This window comes from Populus nigra, chromosome 1 (assembly GCF_951802175.1).
Source record: "Populus nigra chromosome 1, ddPopNigr1.1, whole genome shotgun sequence".
In the NCBI taxonomy this organism is placed as follows: domain Eukaryota; kingdom Viridiplantae; phylum Streptophyta; class Magnoliopsida; order Malpighiales; family Salicaceae; genus Populus; species Populus nigra.
The window spans coordinates 27,222,166-27,233,894 of NC_084852.1; the positions used below are offsets into that span (position 1 = coordinate 27,222,166).

General features: G+C 38.2%; 1 protein-coding gene across 1 annotated transcript; it reads right to left on the bottom strand.

Annotated features, from left to right (window-relative positions):
• Positions 1–400: 400 nt before the first annotated feature.
• On the bottom strand, positions 401–8,010 carry LOC133668428 (serine/threonine-protein kinase Nek5). The gene is made up of 14 exons (XM_062088280.1): positions 7,320–8,010; positions 7,149–7,215; positions 6,994–7,059; positions 6,839–6,885; positions 6,706–6,751; positions 6,532–6,612; positions 6,397–6,439; positions 6,228–6,277; positions 5,236–5,317; positions 5,108–5,157; positions 4,241–4,314; positions 3,020–3,071; positions 2,285–2,938; positions 401–2,201 (listed from the first exon to the last, which is right to left on the bottom strand). Exons 1-14 carry the CDS (start codon positions 7,415–7,417, stop codon positions 711–713), a joined length of 2,901 nt encoding a protein of 966 aa, XP_061944264.1. The 5' UTR covers positions 7,418–8,010; the 3' UTR covers positions 401–710.
• Between the last annotated feature and the right edge of the window lie 3,719 nt (positions 8,011–11,729).

Here is an 11,729-nt window from a genome sequence, read left to right on the forward strand (position 1 = left end):
TAAACACCCTGTTTTTCACCGAGCAAACCGAGTTTCTTCGGAACTCAGCTCACAACCTTGCCTGAATCATCTTTCCAGCACACCACCCGGTTAGATTCATCCACGGTGTGACTTGCAATTTGCTTTTCCACAACAAAAGCATATAGATTATCTATCCAAGAATAATGATGTTGTAACTGATGTTAAATGTTTACACCCTGCAGACCAAGCCAAAATGACAGCACAATATTGATCTTCATGCTTGCACTGGAAGTGGTATTGAATGTCAAATGTTATTGTCCTGCAGACTTGGCCAAATCATCACAATTTATTTTCATAACAGAAGGGATTTTGCATTGTTTTCAAACCATCCTGAGAATCACTCGTCTCCATCAGTTGGTTCGATGACAAATAGAAAAGCTTTATCAACCAAAACTATCTATCAACTTGCATTAACAACATTTGCACTTACATTAAACAATTAACACAGCATTTCCATACAGTAGTTGTCTAGGTGACAATGCTATTCAATTTGTATGGTCACTATGTACAATAACGAAGTGGAAAGAAAGAATTGCAAAAAGTGAGGGGGGGGAAAATACAAGGCTTGCTTGTTCTGTGTGAAAAATTCAACACAACTTGAATGTGCGAAATGATGACAGAAGGCTAAAATTACTTGGCAAATGTCAATGCACTTAAACTAGAGGCACACTTACCATGGATATCATGATTCATGAACTCCGTCCACTGTCCTCGATCATCATTCCTTTCAGGCTCTTTGCTAACCAGATAGCTGTCTCCCTTGGAGAGACTTTATCTTTCCCAAAAGGTTTCAAAACAACTGCAAGCTCTTCTAATCTGCTTTGCTGAAGCAACTCGGCAGACAGTTCTAGAAGTCCTTCTAGTGCGTCTGCCCTCTGCCTAAAAGACTTAACATCCAAAGTTTCCTTTGCCGGTGCTTCCTCTTCACTAATAGAGGAGTTGGGTTTTGGTAGCTCAGAAATATCAGATTGTGGAGCTGATGCAATTTCGTTTCTCAAATCGATTTCTTTAGTGCCGGAATGATCAGAAATACTTGATTTCAAACTCACTGCTTCAGAGCAATTTGATGATTTAAGAGTCACTGCTGTACTCACATTTCTCATCTCCAATTCATCTCTTACTACATTTAATAGCTTTCCAACATCCACATTTTGAACCCCCATCTCCACAGTTTCCATAACTGGCTGCTCATTCCCAACCCGAAAACTACTGTGCCGTATAACATGTATTACATCGTCAAAAGCAGGAGACAGATGGGCAGCAGCAGGCTTCTCAGGGGTTGAATTTTGTAAAATCATAGCTTTTTCTGGCTGCATATTCTTTTGGCCAGTTGAAATTGGTGAGGTAATGGAAGTGGTGGTTTCTGAAACTGATGATAGAAGTTCTCTTACTGTGAACTTGTCATCACCACCAGATGCAGATATAAGATTTGATTGGGGCACCGTCTCAGGGATAGCACTTAGCCTGCTTAATTGGGTATTATTTTCACAAATAAATATTTCTTCCGAACTTGGGGCAGTCGGATTCAGAGCACTACTTTCAACCTCTCTCCCATCACCAACAATGGTTTTCTTGTGAAGATCTACGACAACATTCGATGCTTCCACTGAGTATAGTGTGGATTTATGACCACATTCACTGTTTTCCCCAGACATATTTTCAGACATGCCAGAATATGAAGTCGTAGCAGGAGAACAGCTGGGTGGATAATGTTCCAAGTTTTCTGTGCAGATCACTGCCTCATGATTAGGAGGTGTCTGTTCAGGCATGGCAACAAACGGATTTGTTGCATCATCACAAAGCTCAAAAGCTTGAATTGACACTGAAGATGAGACAGAATTACTGCTTTCTGTCTGCATTCCTTTGCAAGCTCCAACTAGAGCCCTTTGAGACTCTGGTGATACCTCCTCGGAGGAGTATGGGCGACCATCAGGTACTTGGTAAGAAGTACTTTCAGGTTCTTCGTTTGTCTCAGTTGGACACAACTTCATGTTTCCATTTGGAACACCAGCTCCTATTTGCGTTGTCCTTCCAGGAAATGAAGATCGCTGGAACAGATTAGGAGGGGTTCTTTGCCTTGGCTTCACAGCAAGTCCATCATCAACATGTTTACTTGGACCAGCTGGAGGAATCCCATCATATCTGGGTTTAGTCTTTGGTGAGGACTCAATTATAGGTAACTGCAAAAGTAAGTTGAAGAGTAAATGATTATTTCAGTATGAATATCAAACTAAGAAAAAAAACCAATTGATTCTGATTATACCTGGTGTTTCATAGGATGTGATCCCTGGATCTGCTTTGCAGAATCCAAGGCTGCTTTTGCAGGTGCAACAGTTGGCGTATCTGCATTAAACTTTAAACCAGAAGCAAGGGCATTAGGTCTAAGAACTTTCGGTGATGCTTCTATGTTATTTCTTTGGGTTGATGCACTTCCAGTCTTTGTACGATTTCCTCTCATAGGGGAACCATTTTCTCTAGGTTTTCCTTCTTTTAAGGCCATCATAATACTTTTGATAGTTTTTGGTTGCTTTGGTTCAACATTGCATCCAATTTCATCATGACATGGCTTCATCACCCTCTGTTCATTCATTTTGACAATGCGAACATTGAGATTGTTTTCTTCTTCACATGGCATGGGCTGTTCAGCGCCATCTTCATCATCAAAAGAAGCTAAATCTGTATCGGTGGCTTTATTGTCACAATTTGAGACCATTGCTGGGATATTTCGTTCACTTGAAAGCAAACTATCCTTATCACTACTAGAACTATTACTGTTCTGGCTTTCAGCCATACTTCTTCGGGATTCACGACTTCTAGGAAGACGTTTCTCAGAAGATAAGGATGTTGGAGGACTGAACGATGGACGGTATTGATCAACATAAGGCTGCAGGTATGGGTGCTTCAAGATCTCGGATGCCTGATTAAGTAATGAAAATTATTAAGATTAAGATTAAGCAATGACAAGTTCTTAAATTGGCACATAATTTTTAAGTCTTACACTAGGACGATGCTCAGGATTCTTTCTCAGCATGCCTTTAATGAGTGTTTTCCTGCAGGTAAACACATTAATTATCAAAGCTAAACAGTGGGTCAAAAGGTGGATCGTCACCAACATGTAGGACATAGGACAGAAACTAAAACAAAAACTGCGAAGCTATCTGATTTCCTTGAGGTAAGGCAGTTAAATAGCCAGGAATGGGATCCATTATATCATTTTCAAAAGTTTAGTCCTCTGTTCATTATAAAGCCTTGAAGGGAAATAGTATGAAGGAAAATGACAGGTAGAAAAGATGAAGCTACTTCTCAGTGCAAATTTGTTCAATGGAAAATTTAGTGTGAAAGTATTCTCAGCTTGCCCATAATGCATGTGAGATCAATTATCATGGGTGTCCCTGTTTAAATCCAACCACAAAAGGTATAAATATGAGAAAAAAAGACATTGACATTTGATTCCAGAGACACCTATGCATTAAAATCTTAATCTATGATACAATTGCATATATTATGCCTGGTAATGATCTCCAATGAAGATTGAGGTAGCTGCATTTTAATCCTTGAACCTTTTCAACTTCAACTTTTCTAGTTCAAATATCTTAACAGTTCAAAAATTCCTAATCAGGTTGATTGGTCCACAAATACCCTTCTGAGGTTATTTAAACCAACTGTCATGTTAAGGGATCAGGAGGGTATTTGATTGAAAAATTGTAAACAGTTAAGATATTCAAATAGGAAAAAATTTATAGTTCAAAGACTCAAATAGATATCACATAAAGTTACAAGAAGTGAAGATGCTATTATCCTAACAAGATAGAGACTGCATGTCCACATGGTTGTTACAGGCAATGATTTAAGAACATATTAGATAATCACTGCAGTTTATAAAGCGAACGTCGTAATCCATCTTCAATACTTGTATTCAACAAAAGAAGAAAATGATCAACGAAATGATTAGCATGCAGAAATCAATTTAAATATCACAGTTGCAGCAATAAAATGATAGGAACCTTGTCTATCAAACAAATGATTTACTATAACTATATATAATTCCAGTTAGCGGCCACCACTACATAGATTATTTTGGCAGCTTACGGTACGGCTAAAAATAGCAATTTCCTAGTCAAGTCCCAAGTTACAGCATCCCGATGGGCAACATGAGGCGGGTGTTGTTTATTGTCAAATAATAAAGCAATAAGCTTTACAACAGTTCATGGAGACTTACAAAGATGGAGAATAGCAAGGCGGTAAAGGGCCAATAGAGGAACGATTTATCTTGCTTATCAATCCTGCCATATCCTGCAAATTTGGCATGTAAAGGCAATTAGGAAATTGATAAAAACAAAGAAACTTGTACAATTAGATATAGATGAAGTCAATCAGGCAAAGAATGCCTTCACAAGAAGCTTGACATTAAGCCTTATGTCATTAGCAATGCCACAGTAAACTCTGAAAATTTGGTGTAGATATAAAGGCAAATACAACCTAAACCAGTTCCTAATTCTGAAGAAATATATTATGCTGAATTCACATAGCATTCATGCTTAGTCAAAATGTTGGCAGGTCATCGGTGTTGTTGACTTAGCAGGTAAAGTAACTTGGGATCACATCAAACAATTTAGGGTAGAATCCCGCTCATGACTAGGATAGAAGCAATTTAAGGAGGTATGGGGCTCCCCTTAAAGTTAAGCTCAAAGACCATGAAAACTCCACAACATAATATAATCTAGTAAAAAGCCATGAAAGGGTCATTGCAGTGTTCCAAATGCTTTAAAATTTCCCTCGATTATTAAACTCCAGGAACTACTTACAAAAGTTAATGTCGAGTCGTTCTGTTGCATTACATAAAAAAAGTATAAACAGATTGATAATAGAGATACAAGTGACTTTCATGTTCACATTTTACAGTGTCATGAAAGATATCATTATACTGATTAGCAATTCCAGTAATAAATTACCCAACTTGTACATAAAACATCAAACAAGATATCATGATCTAAATATTAAAAGTTGTAGGATCAAAGAGCTAGCACTTCGACAAAATTCCCAAAAAATACGTATATAGTGTGAAAAGAACCATGGGAAATCTTACAAAAGCTTTAAAGGCAGGACGACGAGCAGCCATCTCATACATACAGCACCCTAGACAACAGAGAAGCGTTTCAGCAAGACACTAAAACAAGTAATAAACATCCCAGTTATTATCTAGAAATGACATACCCAAAGACCAAATATCTGATTTGAAACCATACGGAATATCTGCAAGCAGTTCAGGACACATGTAATTAGGAGTTCCAACCACCTGGCACATAAAGATACAACACAACTATTAGTTTCAAAGTGGATAATTGGAAACGCCAATAGTATTTAAGTCTCTTCCTTTATAGTATACTGTATTCAGTAATTTTCTTGGTGTCAAGTGCAATTAACTTCATCATAAAGGGATAAGCATGCTTGCAAGTTTCATTTATTCTTTCAGTTTGGGTTAAGCTCTATTTCCAGCCAACTATTCAGAATAGTTTACTAGACTTTACAACAAAATAAGTTACAGATTGAGAGGATAACATAGTTTACTAGACTCATCATATGGACATCCAACATATTATTCTGTAGCAAATTTTAGCTGTTATGCAGGTTTTCTTTTTAGGTGGATAAAGAAACTACATCAGTTGGAAAAGCAATTTGGTGATTTAAATTTATGATTACAAAAAAAAATATTGTTCCTAAAACATTCAATACATCATCCTCTCTTAAGCAACATGGATTTCGATCAACATAAGATAAGTCAATGAGAATTCATCTGAATTGAGTTCAACAACATAGTTTAATACCATAGTAAAATTAAAATAACACAACTTTAGCCACCTGATATTATCTGCACTTAGTAAAGAAAAATGCAGCATTTCTCCCAGTCCCCCAAACAAGAAATTCATAGATACACATCACAGTGTATTGCATTCATGCTGGCTGGATAGCAAAGATCTTAATCTTGCGTGCAATGACTCCAGGATTCAAAATCAGTTGGTTCCACATGCTCATGCTTGATATATTCTATTTCTAAGAAAATTATTACCAGTAAAAAAAGAAAGGAAAGAAAAAAGAACATCTTGAAAGAGAAGCAAATGTACAATACAACCTCTTCTCTGTGCTCAATAAACAACTAACAGCAATAGACCCAAAACATAAAATTAAAGAAAAAGCAAAGCACATACCGAGGAAGCCAAGTCATCTGCTTTCAGAGTCTTAGCAAGTCCAAAATCCCCTAAATAGTGACAAGAAAAGACAAGAAAAATCAAGAAATATACATAAAAATCCTATGATGCAATAACTAAAAGTTGAAAGAAAAAACAAATTATTAATAAAAAAAAAAAAACAACTCACCAAGGCGAACATCCTGTTCTTTAGTAAGAAATATGTTGGAACACTGCAAAGAGAGTGCTTCACATGTTCAGTCTAAAACACCTCCAAAAGCAACAGAGAAGTTCAAATTCGTATTCCAAATACTCATTTTCTTACTTTGAGGTCCCGATGTAGAACAAAATTGCCATGCAAATATTCCACCGCTAACAGTAGTTGAGTGAACCACTTGCAGAGTTTCTGAACAAGTTTCACAATCACCAATGTAACTCAAACCCCCCAAAATAAAATCTCAGATTCAAAAAATAAAAAGAAGCAATCATCATCACTTACTTCTTCAGGAAAATACACGCCATTCGATTTTTTCATCAATTCAGCCCTATTACCACAAACGAACAAAACAATTCAGCCTTTTAAATCACCAAAACCTTATAAACCAAGACTTCATTACTCATATAAAACTCACATGTCTCCACCTTCACAATATCCCGTAACAATACAAACATAGCAACCCTGCATTGCAAATGTACACACCAAATCAGCCTAATTCGATAAACATATCGGCAACTCGTAAATTTCCGCAATTATAAAAAAAATAAAATAAAATCCAAGTCTCATCACCTTCTCAACCCATGCTTCTTTAAATTCTACAATGTACGGATGCTGAATTCTCGCAATCAACGCCATCTACATTCAACATTTGTTCAATACCTCCATTAAAGGATTTAAAAAGTAAAATAAAATGATCCTTCATCAAGAGTTGAGATGAGGCTTACTTCTTGGTGAGCAGATCTCCGGCATCTCTCGGTTTGCCTTGCAAGCCTGATCTTCTTCAACACATACCTAACAGTTTCTCCCAGATAAAAAAATTAAATAAGATACACATTACCAAAACTACATAAATAAGACGAAGATTAGAAAGTGTGAGAGGGAGCGAGGGAGATTACTTCTTTTTCTCGGATTTGTGATTCACAAGAATAGCGGCACCAAAAGCACCCCGGCCGATCTGCTCCATGATCTCATACTGATCCATTCGAGACTCCATTTCTCTTGATCGATCGATCTGCTCTTGCTCTTGCTCTTACAATCAATCAAATCTTCTCCTTCTTCGGTTACATATATATCACAAACAAGCACATTTACTTTCTTCAACTCATAAATACATGATGATTAATTAACAACCGGAATCTCCAGCGCCGAGGACTCTTCTTCTTCATAGATCTCAAAACACAATGTCGTCGTCGTCGTAACCGTTTTGACTTCAATAAAAAAAAATCCACTCTCTTTCTTTCTTTATGCCTTCTCTCTCACTTCCTTCACTCTCACTTCCAACTACTTATCCATCAAGTCGACTAAACTATAATGGAAAAAGAAAATGCGTGGCCGTTTTTTTCCCCCCCTTAAAGCTGGTGAACAGGGTGTCAGGATTTATTAATAATATATTCGTGTCCTCCTCTTGCCACTAGTACTGCTACTTAATTGATTTTCAAAGTAAATAAGGCAGATGCCGAGGCGGAGAGAGATAGGAGGAGTTGTGGGTACGGTTATGGGTGTGTGCGCTTCAGTCCCCCGCCGACATTAACAGCTGCTTTCTCCCTGTGCTTGAGAGATTTGTTTGGCGTCTTCTTCTATTTTTATTAACTTCATTGAGTCTTTCAAGTGGTTGATTTAAGAATATGTCTGGCATTATCTAGTTTTTACTGTGACAATTTAAAAAATATATATATAAATTATATTTTTTTGTAATTAGAATTTTAAGAGATAATTTGTAATGGAATATATTCAAGACTTAGTGTATTGATTAAAGAAATATAAAACAGGCAAAATTATAATCTTAACTCTACACAACCATTTGGTACATGTTTTCTTTTATATTGGCAATAAATTATTACCTTTAGTTATGGGTAAAATTAGGTAGTATTTGGTATGTTGGACAATATTAATTAGACCGAACTAGATAAAACTGAATAAATAACTATTTTATCATGTGTATGGTGAGTTTTGGATTGAGCTGATAGCACTCGACCGACTCAAAATCTAGACTGGTTCGGATTTAAAAAAGAATTGAGAAAGGATTGATCTGACCTGACCCGACCCAGTCAAAAACTAATGTCAATCCTCGACCCAGTCAACCCATGATAAAAATAGGTAAAAGATATATATAATTTGCTTTGACTTTTTTATATGGGTCGACCCTTCCAATCCGTGACTTGAGCCTTACCTCGAGTCAATCTCGAGTCGGGTTTTAAAACTATTGTCGCACGTCAAAAAATATCCGCGCGCGGCATCGGCTTGGCGATTTTTGTTATTCGTTTGATTTGCTTGATTGGTTCGTTGGAGTCGCCACCTAGTAATTTATTGAGGGCTACTAGGAAACCTGATGTACTGGTCTTGTCAGAGATTCATTGGTAAGGGACTGGTTGTGGTTAGGGAAGGTATTAGCACCCCTAACGCACCCTACCTGAGGTAAGCTGCTTCGTGGACTTGATATGTTTTTAAAAATAAAATTTTAGCCCAATTCTAAGGCTTTGATAAATCAGTTATTAGTTCCCAAAATATATGTAGATACATGTTCTACATTTTCATGGAAAATACAACATGATTTTTATCTGTCCTTTAGATATTTGTGCCTATAAATTAAAAATATTAAATTCATTTTTTTTTATTCAATAACATACATAAAAAAAATACACAAATACACACATTTCTTTTTCTATTATTATTTTCTTTCTTTTCTTTTCTTTTTCTTTTTTTCCATCCACAATACAATTTCTAAACAAAAATATTACAATAACATAAACTAAAAATTACAAAACAGTCCCTAAAACTCCAGAAATTACAGGGGGACACTTCTGGAAGCGGAGGAACAGTGGCGGCGCGTTCTCCCATGCGCCACCGCACCGGCGGCGCGTGGATTCACGCGCCGCCGCCGATGAAGGTGGAAGAAACTGGTGGATCGGGAACCTCTTCCTTTTCTCTGTCTCCTTGCGCCGTCGGTGACCTGCAGCAACAACAAAAAAACCGCAACAACCAATTGATTTTAGTTTTTATTTCCTTTGTTTTTGAAATCTGCTTCGGTTCTTTTCTTTTAGATCCGGCCCCGTTTCTCTGCCTCCTGCAGATCGGTCATCTTCTTCTTCTTTCGGGGGCAGATCCGCCGTGGAGGACCCGGCGTCGTAGGTGAGGAGGCGGCGTCGCTGTTATGGGAAAGAGACGCCGCTGCAAGGCTGGCGGAGTTTGCTGCTGGAGACCGGTCTGCGGGTTAGGAGATCGCCTTCTTCTCCTCTGTTGGTGGCAGATCGGGTCTGTGAGAGAGGAGTTGCTGCTGGGTCGTTGATGACGGGTGGAAGAGATGACTGGTCTTGGCTGGTCGGCGGAGGAAGGATGAACGGACGCTGCTGCTGTGTGAAGGAGATGGGTCGATGGAGGCAGGTTCAGGAGCTGCGAAGAGCAGAGGGAGCGGCTGAGAGGGAGGATCTGTGGAAGGGGGAGCTGATTCGTGGCTGCTGTTGGTCTATGGCCGGTTGATGAGTGAAGATCGGGGAAAGAGAGGAGGTGATGGGCTGTCTTGTGTGGGCAGTGGGAGGCTGGAGGGAAGGATGAAGATGACCGGGAGTGGAGCGGCTGGAAATGAAGAAAAAAATCTGATGAGGGGGGAGCAGAGAAGAAAATCCAGGGGAGGGGGGCGGCTGCTCTCCTTGGAAAAAATGGGTTTAGGTTTAGGGTTTTTTTTTTATTTTTTCTGATGGTGTCAAAATTGCCCCCCCCCCCCTCGAAAATTCAGTTTTAGCATGGTATTTATAGGAAAAGTTTTGCTAGGTTTTCAAATTAGTCCCTCAACTTTTCCTTTCCTTCTCTTTTCCTCTTTTTTTTTGTAAATTTTGATTTTTCTTATTTTTTTGTATTTTTGAAAGCGAGCAAATATCAACGTCGACTCAATGAGGAAAATCAATGATTTTAAAATTAAAGCGTTAAAAATTGAACGCGTTCGAAAGACCTTTGAAAATTTAAAAAAAAAATTTTAGACGACGCTGCCAATGCTAAAAACGATGCAAATGTATTAAAAATGTATTTTTTTGGGTTTTCAATGCTTTTCACTATTTTTGGATTTTTTCTAAAAAATTATTAAAACATGGGTCAAAAATTGGGTAGCAACAGATGCCCCCTCTTTACAATGCTTACGAAGCAAAACTCCTCAATGTTTCGCATAGTAAGCTTTGTAAAGAAAAACTCTAAATGTTTCTTCTTTTTTTTTTTTTTTCTCCTTTCTTCCTCTTCTTTCTTTCTTTCTTTCTCTCTCTTTTTTTTTTTTTTTCGTTAACCTGAGATCCCATCTGGCGACCTCCTTGAACCAAAACCAAAATCTGCGTGGTTGGGCTAACCTGAGATCCCGTCCGGCGATCCCCTTTAACCAGAACCAACATGAGATCCCATCTGGCGACCTCATTAAATCAAAACTATCATGAGATCCCATCTGGCGACCTCATTAAACCAAAACTAAAAAAATATGTGTAGCTCGGTCAACCTGAAATCCCATCTGGCGATTCCCTTTAACCAAAGCTACATGAGATCCCATCTGGCGACCTCATTGAAGTGGAACTAAAAACTGTGTGGTAGCTCGGTCAACCTGAAATCCCATCTGGCGATTCCCTTTAACCAAAGCTACATGAGATCCCATCTGGCGACCTCATTCAATCAAAACTAAAACTGTGCAAAAAGTGGTCTCATTGTAATGGGTGACCTACCCAGGGGGAAGAATGGCCTCATTATAATGGGTGACCTACCCAGGTAAAAAAATGATGGTCTCATTGTATGGGTGGCAAACCCAAGAAAAATGATGGTCTCATTGTATGGGTGACGAACCCAAGAAAAATGATGGTCTCATTGTATGGGTGACTAACCCAAGAAAAATGATGGTCTCATTGTATGGGTGACGAACCCAAGAAAAATGATGGTCTCATTGTATGGGTGACTAACCCAAAAAAAATGATGGTCTCATTGTATGGGTGACTAACCCAAGAAAAATGATGGTCTCATTGTATGGGTGACGAACCCAAAAAAAATGATGGTCTCATTGTATGGGTGACTAACCCAAGAAAAATGATGGTCTCATTGTATGGGTGACCTACCCAAGAAAAATAATGGTCTCATTGTATGGGTGACGAACCCAAGAAAAATAATGGTCTCATTGTATGGGTGACGAACCCAAGAAAAATAATGGTCTCATTGTATGGGTGACGAACCCAAGTGGAGGATGTGATGTGACAAGTGTGAAAAATGGGACTTACCTGGCGAAGTCCTGAAGGGATGATAGAAGAAGGGCCAGAAAACTTGGTGCTTCTTGATAATTCTTGATC

What these genes read in the sequence shown, in the direction of transcription:
- LOC133668428 (XM_062088280.1), bottom strand. Translation starts at nt 7,417, where the DNA reads ATGGAGTCTCGAATGGATCAGTATGAGATCATGGAGCAGATCGGCCGG. An exon ending in TATTGTGAAGGTGGAGACAT is followed by an intron (nt 6,752 to 6,838) that starts GTGAGTTTTATA and finishes TTGTGGTAATAG; the next exon opens with GGCTGAATTGATGAAAAAAT. An exon ending in CCTTGCTATTCTCCATCTTT is followed by an intron (nt 3,072 to 4,240) that starts GTAAGTCTCCAT and finishes GTTTACCTGCAG; the next exon opens with GAAAACACTCATTAAAGGCA.